General features: G+C 31.7%; 1 protein-coding gene across 2 annotated transcripts in view; it reads right to left on the bottom strand.

Annotated features, from left to right (window-relative positions):
• shc3 (SHC (Src homology 2 domain containing) transforming protein 3) overlaps positions 1 to 15,055 on the bottom strand; it is a 36,986-nt gene that overhangs the window by 11,322 nt on the left and 10,609 nt on the right. For both annotated transcript variants that reach the window (XM_051878293.1, XM_051878292.1), the window contains 2 exons: positions 7,750 to 7,820; positions 3,582 to 3,645 (listed from right to left, as the gene is read on the bottom strand). In XM_051878293.1, the coding sequence (XP_051734253.1) occupies positions 3,582 to 3,645; positions 7,750 to 7,820 (135 nt within the window). The remainder of the gene's footprint in view (positions 1 to 3,581; positions 3,646 to 7,749; positions 7,821 to 15,055) is intronic.

Genomic DNA, 15,055 nt, shown 5'->3' with positions numbered 1-15,055 from the left:
ACGAACCTCACCACAACAGTGTGAGGCTCTCAACACAGGAAGCGACCGTTACAAAACCATTTGTCCTTCGTGACAGAAGTAGCGTGAGCACTTGAAGTATGTCAGAATAGAACGGGGCATCAGTTTATTGTTGGGAATTTGTCATGACGCTTCGCATCACGTCGCGTCGCATCTAGTGTAGACAGCATCACTCATTATAATGTGTTCTGTTGTCATCTCGCGTCTGGTGTAGACACAGTGTTAGACTGCTTGATAATTATTTGTCCTGCATTGAATAATAGCTTCATCTACAGTGAACTGTCCAAAAATCAAGTTCCACATATAAAGATTAAAGGCATAATATGTAACTTGAGGTCGCCGACTCAAAACAAAGGTGTAGCTTGATGACGCCGAGATTGAGCACTGAATCATGGGAGATGTCGTCTTCACCTCACAGCCGGAGGAAAAGAATCCGACAGGAATCATGTTCATGGATGAGATTATTAACGTTATTGTAGTATGAAGCAGAGCGGGGCCGAGTGCTGTGAGAGCAGAAACAAGGCTGCTGGAGCGATTGCTAATGAGAGACGAGTGCGACACGTGTCTCGAGAGCAGCGGGATTTTTATTATGCCGCAGTCGCCACTTCCACTTCTTCCGGTCAAGCGTATGTGAGGTAAGCGTTGTTTTATCATATTAGATACATTTCAGTGTGCTGAAAATGATGTTATAACGTTACTCTGAGCGTTCGCTCGGCGGCTGCTATGAGACACTTGTTGCACACTGCAGTAAGCTAGATCGATATTAGAATATCATATTAATATAATCAAGAAAACGAGATTTAAACAATAAGACTAAATGTGTTGAGCTATATAACAATGATTAGTTTTCTGTCTATAAATGAATCCAAACAGTTGTTCCCTTGTCTAATAAAACATATAATATATTAAAGCATCTTTGGTGTTTTCATGTTCCTACAAAATAAAACCAGAAACCAAGGGTAACGCGGGTATGATGTCATTGATAGGCGACACACGGACACAGTTCGAGTCCTGGTTAAAATTGCTTATTTCTCTGGATTTAAACATTCTTGGAAAAATTTGGGATAATGTAAGTACACAAGTCAACAAAATATATAACATTGTTCTAGTGTTTTTTTTGGATATGTTCAATCAAAAAATCTTACATATTGTGCCTTTAAATATGTTCTGATTTATTATTTGATTTGACTTTTGTTTCAGTACTTTTATATTTTATTTATTTTATTATACATTTTTATTTAAATATGCTCTGAATGATTCAGGGTTATTATAGTTAACTAAAACCAAAAAAAAAAAAAAAACACTATGTTGCTTGAAAATTGTTGTTTACTTTAAAATAAATGTTAACCGAAATAAAATAAAATATAAAAAAAAGCTTATTTCTGAAGTACTAAAATAACTGAAATAAAAATGAATAAAAACTATATATACATATTTAAAAAAAAAACAACTAAATTATTAAAACTTGAACTAAAATTAAAATGAAAATATATAAAAAAAACTAATTCAAATTATTAATAAACACAATTGAATGGTTATTTTTTATTTTTTTAATACATTTTTATTTAAATATGTTCTGAATTATTATTTTAATTTTAATATTTATTTAATATTTGATTAATTTTATTATATTGATATTCCATTTGTACTATTGTTATTTGAATTTATTTTACTAATTAATTTTGCTGCATTAAAATGCAGTTGTTTTGTCATACACACTAAACGATGATTCACTGATGAAACGTTTGAATGATCCATATGTGCTATTTGCATAATAAAAAATTATTAATTTATTAAGAAGACACAAGCGAGTGCGGATCTTTTTTTTTTTTTTGTCATTTTCATACACACTAAATTGAAATTCAATTCAAATCACTCCAGTCTTCATTCATATTACAAAATGGAAGAAAATGAAAAAAATAAAAATCACACATGAACTGCATCATTCTGTGTTTGATGTCGCGTCATTAAATCGGGACATACAGCACAGCATGCTTTAAAGGTTCCCTAAAATCCCCACACGCACGTCTGTTCATTTGAAAGCGGACACGTCCCTTTCCACGGCTGCAATCCTCGCAGCAAACGTGCATCACGCACACACGCGCGGCAGGAGGCCTGATTACTGCCGCTCAGTACAGAATGAGTCACCGTGCTAACAGTATGCCCACACACACACACACACACACACACACACACACACACACACACACACACACACACACACACAAACTGCAGCATGCCATTTCTCTTTCCCCAGCCTTTATTTGATCTCTAACTGTCTTTATCTCACTCCAAACCTTCTGATGCTCCTCTTTTGGTCTTTTCTTTTTTTGCATCTTATCATTCTTGATCTGCATCTATAACCTCCACCTCCTGACCGCTTCCTGTTGTCATGGGCAATAATCTTTAACTCTGTTTGTTTTTTAATTAAACTCCATTGTAATTCAGTTAGCTTCAACCTGACATGCCTTTATCATCATGTCTGCACCATCAAAGTATAATTTCCATGAAAACTAACCATTTCCTAAGACAAGAATGGGAATAATTACTCATATGCAGGCTCAGACAAAATCTGCACAATTTCTGTGCTAATCTTTCAGGGAAAATATGAAGAATTACGAGGAATAGATTTAGAAATGGTAAAATATATGAGCTGAGAGTGCTATACTCTTACTGCAGCTGAAAGCATCATCAAATTAGCCAAAACACAAAGGAACAAGACATGCGGATTTTTGCATGAGTTTCCAAGTTGGAAGTCCGACTTTAAGAGACTTTCACAGATCAAATGCATTAGCGCCCGCCCACTTTTTCAGCAGCGCTGGTTTCGGATGTCCCATAGGGATTTCAAAAAATCATTGTTAAAGCATTATACGCCATGAACCAAACCAACCAGCTACGAGGAGAATCACAACACTATAAACTATGATTTGAAGCAAAAAGACAAAGGTACAAGACTGTGAACTTAAGAGGCTTTAGTGAAGGAAAGAACTACAATCCCATGAAGCATTGTGAACAGCATAATCGAATTAAAAAGAAATATACAACTACTACTTTAAAAATGTTGATTGTATATATATATATATATATATATATATATATATATATATATATATATATATATATATATATATATATTAAATTTATTGCAAAATAGACATATATTCAAATATTTCAGTAAGTAGATCGACACGATTGCGTTATACACAGTGCTTCATGAGAGTGGGCGGAGCTAAAGGGCGCATTTTGCTTGTTTCGACTGTCTGATTGGTGGAATTTTCTGTACAGCATCATGGGTAATGTAGTTTTTCTTCAAGAATTCCACTGTTAAACACGACTAACAACCTCGTAGCTCACAGTAATGCTGTCTTTAAAAGGTTTGTAAGTTAAAAATCTGTTTTCCTATGGAGAAAATGAATGGAGTTTTTACTTCTGGAACCCGACTGTTGTGTTCTATTGCGACTTCTTCGAAGCTGAATGGAATGCAGAGTAATAGTTCATTTTCTTTAACATATTGCCACACATTCTCTCCTCACAAAGCATCTTCTCTCTTTCGCTCATTCTACCTTTCTCTTGCGCAGAGCTCCTTTGGCACCAGGGACGGCTTCACACACCAGACTGATCGCCTCCCTGTGGAGAAAAAATGACAAAAAATATAAAGTCATGAGTAATTCTGAAGTACAGAGAGAGCAAACTGTAATGATGCTGTGTGAAAACAGTCAGACTGTAGCGGCATTCTGGAACCAAAGCAAAACTTTTCATTCTGGGAGAGATTTGATCCGTTTCTGTGAATCCGGCTCACAGATCTCTGCATCTGAAGCTGTCATTTTTAGTTGTCCACTGATATGGGGTTTCTAGCCGATGCTCATGATAATATCTAGAGAACAGGGTTGCCGATGGTTGATATTAAATGATGTAAATATAAATAATAATAATAATAATATAATACTATAAAATAGAAAAATGATATAAACTTGTATAAAATATAATTAAAATATAATAAATGTAGCATTTTAAATATATAAAATAAATAGCTAAATAATAACATATATTACATAAATATTAATAAATAATATATAATACTGTATATAAATTGCAAAATAATATATATCGACAAGGTTGAAATTAAATGAAATACACTTTGATAAATAAATTGTTGATAAATATTAAATAAAATAAAAATATAATAATATAGTAAACATAAACCTATATAAAACTAAATAAAATATAAATAAAAATGTAATAAATATTTATATTTTAAATATAAAAACATTTGCTAAAAATAATATATATATAATACACTTTTGATAAATTGTTGATGATAATAATAATATAATAATTACATAAACATAAATATAAACTCACATTAAATATAAATAAAAATATAATAAATATTTATATTTTAAAATATAAAAACATTTGCTAAAAATAATATATGTATTGACAAGGTTGAAATGAAATGAAATACACTTTTGATAAATAATAATAATATAATGAAAATATAATAATTACATAAACAAACTCACATAAAATATAAATAAAAATATAATAAATATATTTTAAATATAAAAACATTTGCTAAAATAATATACATATATATTGATAAGGTTGAAATTAAATACACTTTTAATAAAAAAAAATTGTTGATAAGTTATAATAATATAATAAAAATATCAATATAATCAACATAAACCTATATAAAACTCACATAAAATATAAATAAAAATATAATAAATATTTATATTTTAAATATAAAAACATTTCCTAAAAATAATATATACTGACAAGGTTAAAAAAAAAAATGGAAATGTTCATATTTACCACAAAAAAAAAAAAAATTAAATTATATTTTGTATAAAGAAAATTATCCATATTTAAGACCAAAAAGACTATTTTGCACAGTGACATTATTTTCAGAGCAGTTACGCACATTTCTCCCAATTGTCCTATTACTGTAATGCGTTCTGACATGATGTTTTAAATAATGCTGATCTTCATTAGACACTCATTACTGTAGTCCATTTATTTAAGTCAGCATAAATTAAATGCAATGCAACAAATACTATATATAATTTTTGTATTACAGTAATAAGATTGGGATTTTCAAAATTACAGTAATGAGAAACTGGGTGGGGAAATGTATTTAATTGTCCAAAAAAGAAATATATTTTTATTTCTTTCTGAACGTTCTCAACAGACTATGTGAGATTCTTTTAATGTTTCACGAAAGGCACAATAAATATTAACTATCACAAGCGTTCAGTCCCCTTTGCTCTCAAATAAGACATTCAAACGCAGTTTTTGGACCCGTCTTTGTGTCCAGAGAGCGGTCGGGAATGGGTTGTGTGTTCGTTGAACGCTACAGCAGAGAGAGCAGGAAGTCAGGCAGAAAAGAGGATATGACATGTCATCTCCAGCGTTGCTAACGCTGGCTCCCCGTCTGTATGAGGATCGGCCCACACAGCCCAGCGCTCAATAAACAAGCAGCGTCCGCTGGGATCCGATCTGCTGCCTCGACACTAATGTTACGCAATGACTCATCAGCACACATGGATGGGTTACATTCACATCTCATGCGCTCATTTTAGCATCAATAAATGAGTGTTTGGCAGCGGATGCAAATAAAGGGAAAAAAAACATAAAAGTGCCATAAAAGAGCTGATAACAGTCATGTAACGCCACACGGGGGCCATTAACTGTGATGTAACCGTAAAGCTACTAAAAAGCAGCGTACAAAAGCCATTAACTGTGATTTAGTAGCAAAACAACAAAAACATAAATATTTATAAATACATAAACATAGAGAAAATGAAACATTACAAACACGCTCCCCCTCTGTTGTCTTCAGTAGATATCATTTCAAATGTAGCATTGGAACGTCTAAATCATTTTCAGTTCATTTGAACAAATGACAAATGAATAAAATAATCAATAACCAATATATAACCAATAATAACCAATCCTTAGGTTGGGTGTTTTATAGTAACATATGAAAAAAAAAAAATCTGTTTACATAATTTTATTTTTAAAATAAACATACATATTGTAAAATATAATATATTTAAAAATTAAGGAAAATGAGAGCAGATCATTATATCTTTCTTTTGTGATTATTAATATTTATTGATATTTGCACCTATTTTTTGTCAATATTTCACATAATTTTATTTATATAATGAAATAGATTGTAAAGTAAAATATTTAACAAACTGAGAAAAATGAGTGCAGATCATTTTCTTTTTTATTTTGTGATCATTAATATTCATTGATATTTGCACCTCTTTTTTAATCATTTTACATAATTTTTTTTATAAATAAATAAATTGTAAAATAAAATATTTTAAGAAACTGAGGAAAATGAGTGCAGATAATTTTTTTATTAAAATTCATTGATATTTGCACCTCTTTTTTAAAAATTTTTTACATCATTTTATTTATAAAATAAATAAATTATAAAATAAAATATTTTTTAAAAATTAAGGACAATGAGTGCATATCATTATATATTTTTCTTTTGTGATTATTAATATTCATTGATATTTGCACCTCTTTTTTAATCTTTTCACAATTTTATTTATAAAATAAATTGTAAAATATATTTTTTTAAAAACTGAGGAAAAATAGTGCAGATCATTATATTTTTTTCTTTTGATTATTATTTATTGATATTTGCACCTCTTAAAATCTTTTTACATAATTTTATTTTTACAATAATTAATTGTAAAATAAAATATTTTAAGAAATTGAGGAAAATTAGTGCAGATTATTATGTTTTTTTTTAATTTTGTGATTATTAATATTTATTTATATTTGCACCTCTTTTTAAATCTTAATTTAAAAAATAAAATAATAAAATAAAATTTAAATCTTAAATTTTATTTTCAAAATAAAGTATTAAATAAAATATTTTTAAAAAATCTAGGAAAATGAGTGCAGATCATTATATTTTTTTTTCTTTTGTGAGTATTAATATTTATTGATATTTGCACCCTAAGTTGGCAGAGCAATAATTTTATCTCATTTTTAATAGTGAAATCTTTAGCTAAATACTACTGTTCATTCCTATTTTTTTTAAATTAATCCTAAATGTAATGTTGCCAACTAAAATGTTTAACTTATTCAATATATATAGCAAAATTATATTGCAACAAAATTGCAATATAACTGTGGGCACATTATAAAAATCCATTTTTGTTGTATTAGATGGAAAGCATGAAGGCCTGTTCACACCAAGAACAATAACTATAAAGACAATGATAACTATATTAGCGTCCACACCGATTCACGATATCATTCTGTCGTCTGTCACTTTAAATGCTCGAGCTCTTTAAAGCAGGATGGATTCTGATTGGCTGTCAATGTTTTAATCATTCATCAGCAAGAAAAAAAACGCTCTGAATGTGATAGCATTCCTCTGTGTCGTTATAGTTGTAGTGCGAACTCTGCTATTCTTTTATATTTAGAATGATTTTTAGAACTACATCTTTATCATTATTATTATTATAGTTATTGGCCTTAACTTGACCAATTCACATAATGCTAGATAGTATGCCATTCATAATGCATTAAAAATATTACAAAAGGTGCCAATATGATATACGGCATGATATGATATACTTCTTCGTGAAGTGTGCATCCGTGCATGCTATTTCATCTAATATTACCCACAATTCCTTGTACTTTTTTATACAATGTACTTTTTCATGTGTAGAAAGACAGAGAGAGTTGTTGTACCGTGTGATTTGTGATCGTGTGGTGAAGTCCAGGGATCTCATGGACCGGAGAACTTCAATGCAGCCCAAATACTGAAAAAGGAGGACACAAATGAGATTAGATCAGCTGATAATCATCTTTTCTTCAAAACTAGATATTGTTATTGCCCGTGTGTGATGAAGTACCATAGTAATATTTAAACCAACTGTAGCTGTTTGTTTCCTTCCAACGTTGCGAATTTAACTTTAAATTGAAATATCACATAAAACAATTGCAAATGAAGTACCGTTTCTATCCCACGTGGTCAAGTGAACAAAAATGGTCACTTCCTGGGAAATTTGTGCAAAATCTTTGTAATAAAAGTGGAAGTTTCTGAAACTGTGGCTCTTTTTATTATGAATGGGAGGAAGTGCAACAAGCAATATGGCAGAATAAGTCCCACCTTCTAAATAAAAGCAAATCACCGATTGGTAAAGTCATCGTGTCACTGCAGCTGCAGTGAAAAATTCAGTTTTTTGTCATGATTCGAGCCTTTAGAAACACAATTTATGAGACAGTTGTTGTCAGATTTCATTGTTGATTTCATTTAATCGAAAGCTTGCCGAACAGCTTTGGAGAATTTTGTGTTTCTCCATTCAGAGAGATAGGAGCTGCACTTGCACGCCTAAGAGAAGTTTCAAACATGGCCGCCGGGACTTTGGTATAGGTCATAAACCCCGTCCTCTCCATGTAATCGAATGGGACACGAGCCAAACTAAAAAATCCAATTACACTTCAAATCATTTTAGGTATTTTTTATCACCCAGACGTATGCTCAAGTGTTTGTTTTTCCTTTTGTTTTAGGTTAGTAAAAACGGGGTGTGACATCATGATTGACAGCTGTGATTGCGACTGAGTCTGGCTCCACCTCTGGATCACTACTGCGCTGGGATATTTTAGCTTCATTTTTCTACAGTGGAAGGAAGCGGAGACACGTCGTCCATCTTTTTTTTTTTTTACAGTCTATGGTGTGTGGTCATTATAAACGCATGCAAGAGCTGTGTGAAGATTCTTCAAAAACTCCCTTTTTGGGTTCCATAAAATAATTGCAAAAAATGTATAATAATAAATACAGGTTGTGAATGACATGAGGGTAATTAATGACAGTATCTTCATTTCTGATTGAATTATTCTGTTCATACTTCAATCTGTCTACAGCCACTCACCGTTGAACACACACACACACACACACACACACACATCACTTCTAACTAATGTCACACATCCACGTACGAAAAACACACAAACATGCCAAGCTCATATATGCAGACACACAATCAAACATTTTCTGCAGGAAAACAACAAATTCCACACATTTCTCAAAATCACAGACTGTAATTTCACACAATGTCCCTCATCAGATGTGATATACCACGGTACTCTGCACCACGGTATTATCATGTCCAATCTGATCACATGACTTCACATAAACTCAGTTGAACACATTTGTTGGTAAAGAGTGAATGGATTTGTTTATTTTTAGCATAAAATGAGTCATTTTGTCAATCTGTCATTTATGCTAAAAAAAGATTAACTACAAAAGCAAAAAAGAAAAAAAAATTAATCTATTTTTAATTTAATTTATATAATCAATAAGAACATAACCCTGCATGAGCTATATAGGAAAGTATAAAATAAAATAAAATAAAAAATAAAATAAAATAGTGATTAACTACAAAAGCAAAAAACAAAATTGACACAGAAAAAACACACTTTAGCTTTAAGGACTCATCTGGTATTCTTTTATCTATAAAAAGCTCAAAACCCTAACCCCGCATGAACTATATAAGTAAGTCTAAAATAAAATAAGTCATAACTACAAAAGCAACAAAAAAAAAGTGACACTGGAAAAATAACACACTTCAACTTCAAAGGATTTACCTCATATTGTTTAATAAACTATAAAAATCTCAAAACCATAATCCTAGATGGGCTACATAAGAAATTACTCAATAAAATCAATAAAATAAGATAAAAAGTGATTTAACTACAAAAGCAAAAATCCTAACCCTAACATGGACTATAAAAGAAAGTCTTAAATAACATTAATAAAAATACAAATAAATCCCTATATAATTATAATATAATAATTATATGTATTTAAAATGAGATACGCATTGAGAACAGTGTAACTTCCTCTCCAGTCGATGACATCATGCCTAAACAGTGACATCACGCATCAACACATCTCTGCTTTTTTTAGCCTCTCACCTCAGCGATCTCTCAATGCCGTATGACTCACTCATTGAGAGTCTCACTACAACTTTCCTTGACTAAATGAATGACTCACCTGCAGTAACCCACCTGAGAGCTGTCTAACCCACTGTCCGGTCTAACAACGTCACATGTTTCTCTCAGGAACGCTGCAAATGCTGATTAGTTAAGTTTACTCGAGTGGTTTATGGAAAATTATCTCCTTACTGCCTCTTACTTTATTGCCCAAATTAACTCACTGGTGTACGATTCAAAGCGCAGAAAGGAAATGAGGCCGGAAGCGGACGATGAGTCAGTGCGATGTTTTGGCAAATAGTGTTTGGCTAAAAACAATGACGGAGGCTCATTGACTGATTATATTAGATAAAGTGGGTACTATATAGTAACAGGCCAAGATAATCAAGTCAAATCAAATGTATTTATAAAGCACTTTTCACAATACACATTAGAAAATCATTATGTTGTTGTTTATAATATCTTAATATCTTCATGCCTTATAGTCACATTCAGCAGATTAGAGCTGGGCGACAATAAAGTTACATTTTGTGATGATATAAACAACCAAGCATTTGAGATTTGCTATATATTATAATATATATATATATATATATCGCTTTACATGAGTATATAATGTATTGTATGCAGATAAACGTGGATCTATATATATAGTTTACATTTTTGTGACGATATAAACAATCACTCGGCCGAGATTTGCTATATAGTATATATTGCTTTATGTGAATGTACTGTTTGTACACAGGTAAAGTAGGATTTTACTATATCCAACTTTTAATATATTGCTGAGCGATAGATAGATAATATAGTTCACAAAATCAGTAAAATGATCAACAATTTTCTAGTGCCAGAAAAGTAATGCAAAGTGTGTTGCATTATGTTATCTGCTAAACACCAGCTATTCACGTTACATTCAAATTCACACTTGAAAATGAAACCGTTTCTTAATAAATATCAACACAACTACACAGAAAAGCACAAACACACATGCACACAGACATGTTTGCACACTAAACTGCCAAAAATGTTGAATTTGCACACTCTAAAAAATGCTGCGATGTTTCACTCCAAATTTGGGTCAAATATGGACAAATCCGACTGTTGGTTTAAAAATTGAATTAAAAAATTGAACCCACCACCTGGGTTTGTCCATTTTTGACCCAAATTTGGGTTGAAACAACCCAGCATTTTTTTTTTTAAAGTGCACTATATATTCACAGTACATAGGGCCCTATGATGTCTGTGATGCAGAAAACACGGGCGGAATCCAGTCATAAAAACGGAATTTACTGTATAATGTGGAATGTCACGGAATTTGTCAAATTTTTGATGAATAAATAAAAAGTAGGTCAGTACACTTTAATCAAATCATGATATAGACTAGCGTCTGTGAATATTTAACCACAAAAAGACTTTAAATATGAATCCTGCATGTTCTGCGTGTTTCTGTGTGAATGAATGGCGCAGACATGCGGTTTATTTACCACACACATACAACTTACGAAATGAACGTAGCGCCAGTTATATTTTTTCCGTAAGTAGAATAGGGAAGGCGTAGGACATAAAGTATAAGCTTTTTGAAGAATACGAAAGTGCGGTTTTGGCAGAACCACTTGGAAGGCGATCATTTGTTTATATAAAGCATATACATTTATATTTTTTTCGAAAATGACCGATCGTTTCGCTAGATAAGACCCTTATTCCTCGTCTGGTATCGTTTAAAGCCCTTTGAAGCTGCACTGAAACTATAATTTTGACCTTCAACCGTTTGGAGACCATTGAAGTCCACTATAAGGAGAAAAATCCTGGAATGTTTTCATCAAAAACCTTAATTTCTTTTCGACTGAAGAAAGAAAGATGAACATCTTGGATGACGTGGTGGTGAGTAAATTATCAGGAACATTTTATATGAAAGTGGACTAATCCTTTAAGGAATAATCACAATTTTTCTTCCATTTTTTAATTTTTACAGTAAAGCTGCACTTTGTTTGACAAAAAAAAGTTTGATTGCCAGAAAAATTAAAATACACAAGACAGAATTTCTGAAAAAACAAAAACAAAAGATTTCATAGAAAATATATATTTTTTTAATTAATAAATGTTTTTTTTTTTAATGAATTCAATTATTTAGACATGCTTTTTGATTATTAAAATTTTATTATAATAAAATAATTAAACCATTAAAATGTAATTCAGAAAACAAAGAATGTGGTAAAAATAAAATGGAATTTGAGAAAAAAATAAATTTCATAGGGTCCTTAAAAATGTAATTTTTGTTAAACGTTTAATAAATTGTTGTTAAATTGCGTAAGTTTCATGATTTCAATTAATTAGACATGCTTTTTGACTACTAAAATTAAATTTAACCATTTAAATGGAGTCCAAAAAAATTAAAACGGGAAAAATAACGGAATCCAGAAAAATTTAAACTGAAAAAAAGGAATTTGGGAAAAAATAACACGGATTTCATAGGGCCCTAAGTACAGCATGACCCAAGTGCCTTATTGCTTTATAATAGAAATAAATTAAGTGCACAATTTTTCACTTAAACCTATAAATCAAGCAAGAGCTGTATCTAAAGTCTGTCGTCTGTCACAACGCTGGTATCGTGTGTTTGAGAATCAGCCCGTCCAGTCAATGTCAGCAGCTGTCCTTTTAGTGAAATGGAGCATGGTGTGTGTGTGTGTGTGTTCATGCACAGGGTCACTCAATAAGTGAACTGTAAAGAATAACACACATTCAGTCCTGCAAAGGGACGCCGGAGGGGTTTGGTACGGAAGCTACCCATTTTTACCAACTAACTCTTACAAAAAGCAAAACAAACTAGAAACACTCTGTCACTCACTTCATGATAAACGCTTAGAGAGACCTTCGCCAATGATAATAAAGCAAATAAAACACATCGATTTAGTTCCCTTCCATTGCATGTTGGTTTGCACCATCTAATTCAATGGTGTTGACGGTTCGTGTTTTGCCTCTACAACAACTGACTATTCAGAAGGTAAAAAAGCTAGACGGGAATAATGTATGATTCATCCCGCACAAATCCGAGTCACCTTTAGCTCAATGAGGCTGCGAACATGCTTATATGATCGTAAACACTTAAAATACTGAGGTCAGTGCACAATATACATAGTCTATAATGCAAACATATTTAAAATTTGTTAGAATTAATGCATTAATTCACAAACATCTCAAAAAATGTCTGCAAACCTAAAAGGAGACAATGATGTCTGGATTTCTATAGTTAATGTATACAAGAAAAATGTACATTCGCTATAGACTTTTCAAGAGTTTACACATTGCAGGCCTGCAAATCACTATTTAAAAATGATATTTTAAGGTTGTTGTTGATCATGGGAACCCTGGATAAATGTATATAAGAGCGTTGCACATGCAAGTTAGACTGGCGACGTGTGGCGTACGTGCACAAATCCAAACTTCAACAGTCAAAGATCAGTTATCATGTTTGTCTTTGCATATAGATGTGGACAAGAATAACATCTCTGTCTTGCAACGCGTCATGGTCCCCGGAGACGATACAGTTGCAGAACTGTAGCCGGAACAACATCCCCCTGGTCTGGTAACTGGTCGCCGTGGTTACGCGATTTGCATGCACTTCCCTTTTGATGTGATAAACTTGCAGTTAATTTGAATAGATCAAATCTGTGGAGGTAAAAAAATAAGCGGGCGCACGGACAACCGGACCACTACCACTATATTCTCTCCTCTCACTAAAGAGAAGATTAATATTACACTATTGAACACATGCATGTGATAGTAGAAATGTGGCTACATGCTTTACTGTATATACCGAGGCTTTGATCGGACAGTACTGATTTATCTTCTTTACATACAGCATCAACACTGCTATTGGATCAACACTAAATCAACAATGAGCTGAATTGAGCTAAATAATAAGACTATTGTCTTCTGTAGAGCTGCTTTACTGATGAATTTTACAACATTAACATTGTTTTTTTCCTGTTTATTACTGTGAAGTTGCTTTGAAACATCTGTATTGTATAAAGCGCTATATAAATAAACATGACACACGATGAGAAATACAGAGAAAAATATAGATCTTCACAAGTTTGAGCAACATCACGCCATATTTGGACAAGTGACGCTGAATCACGTGTTGATAATTTTAGTTTGACTTTTTTGTTTCAAAATGTCGACCATTTGTTATGCGTAATAATTATCTTTTGATTTGTGTTCATTTAGTTCCAAATAGAACAAAGAAAACAAATCAAATGAGATGTTTTCAATTCACTGGATTATTTAAAGGCATTACCACATGATTAACTGATATTTAAATACACAAATTTCCAACTACTCTGTTATTGTGATAAAAATAAAAGGTAACACTTTATTTTAGGGTTCAATTCTCACTTTTAACTAGTTGCTTATTAGCTTGCATATTACTAGTATTTTGGATGTTTATTAGTACTTATAAACCACATATTATTCTGCATGACCCTATTCTACATCCCTTAATCCTGCCCAATACCTAAACTTAAACGCTGCAAAAACTACCTTACTAACTATTAATAAGCAGTAAATTAGGAGTTAATTGAGGCAAAAGTTGTAGTTAATAGAGAATATGTGTGCCCTATACTGAAGTGTTATCAAATAAAATATATATCCTTTACATTTACTCATATAACAGATGCTTTTATTTAAAAAAGTGACTTAATATAGCAAGCGATTCATCTTTAAGTCCGTCCGTCTGCCGGAAGCTAGTTATTTTAGTTTATAAAGTTTTAAATATGGATATTTCTCTTACAAAAACCCATCGCTTTGTTTCAGAAGGCCTTTATTAACCCCCTGGAGCCGTATGGATTATATTTATGATGGATGGGTGCATTTTTGGGGGGGCGTCAAAACACGCCCCCCCCTTTTACTCCCATTATAAAGCTTGGAAGAACCAGGATATTTTTAAATATATCTCTGATTGTGTTTGTCTGAAAGAAGAAAGTAATATACACCTATCATGGGATAATTTTTCGGTGAACAATCCCTTTAAGAAGGCAATAACATGAGAAGTGCCAGCAAT

This window comes from Ctenopharyngodon idella, chromosome 21, assembly GCF_019924925.1.
Source record: "Ctenopharyngodon idella isolate HZGC_01 chromosome 21, HZGC01, whole genome shotgun sequence".
In the NCBI taxonomy this organism is placed as follows: Eukaryota; Metazoa; Chordata; class Actinopteri; order Cypriniformes; family Xenocyprididae; genus Ctenopharyngodon; species Ctenopharyngodon idella.
Note: the sequence above shows the minus strand (reverse complement) of the source record. Positions and strands in the feature narration are given on the sequence as shown.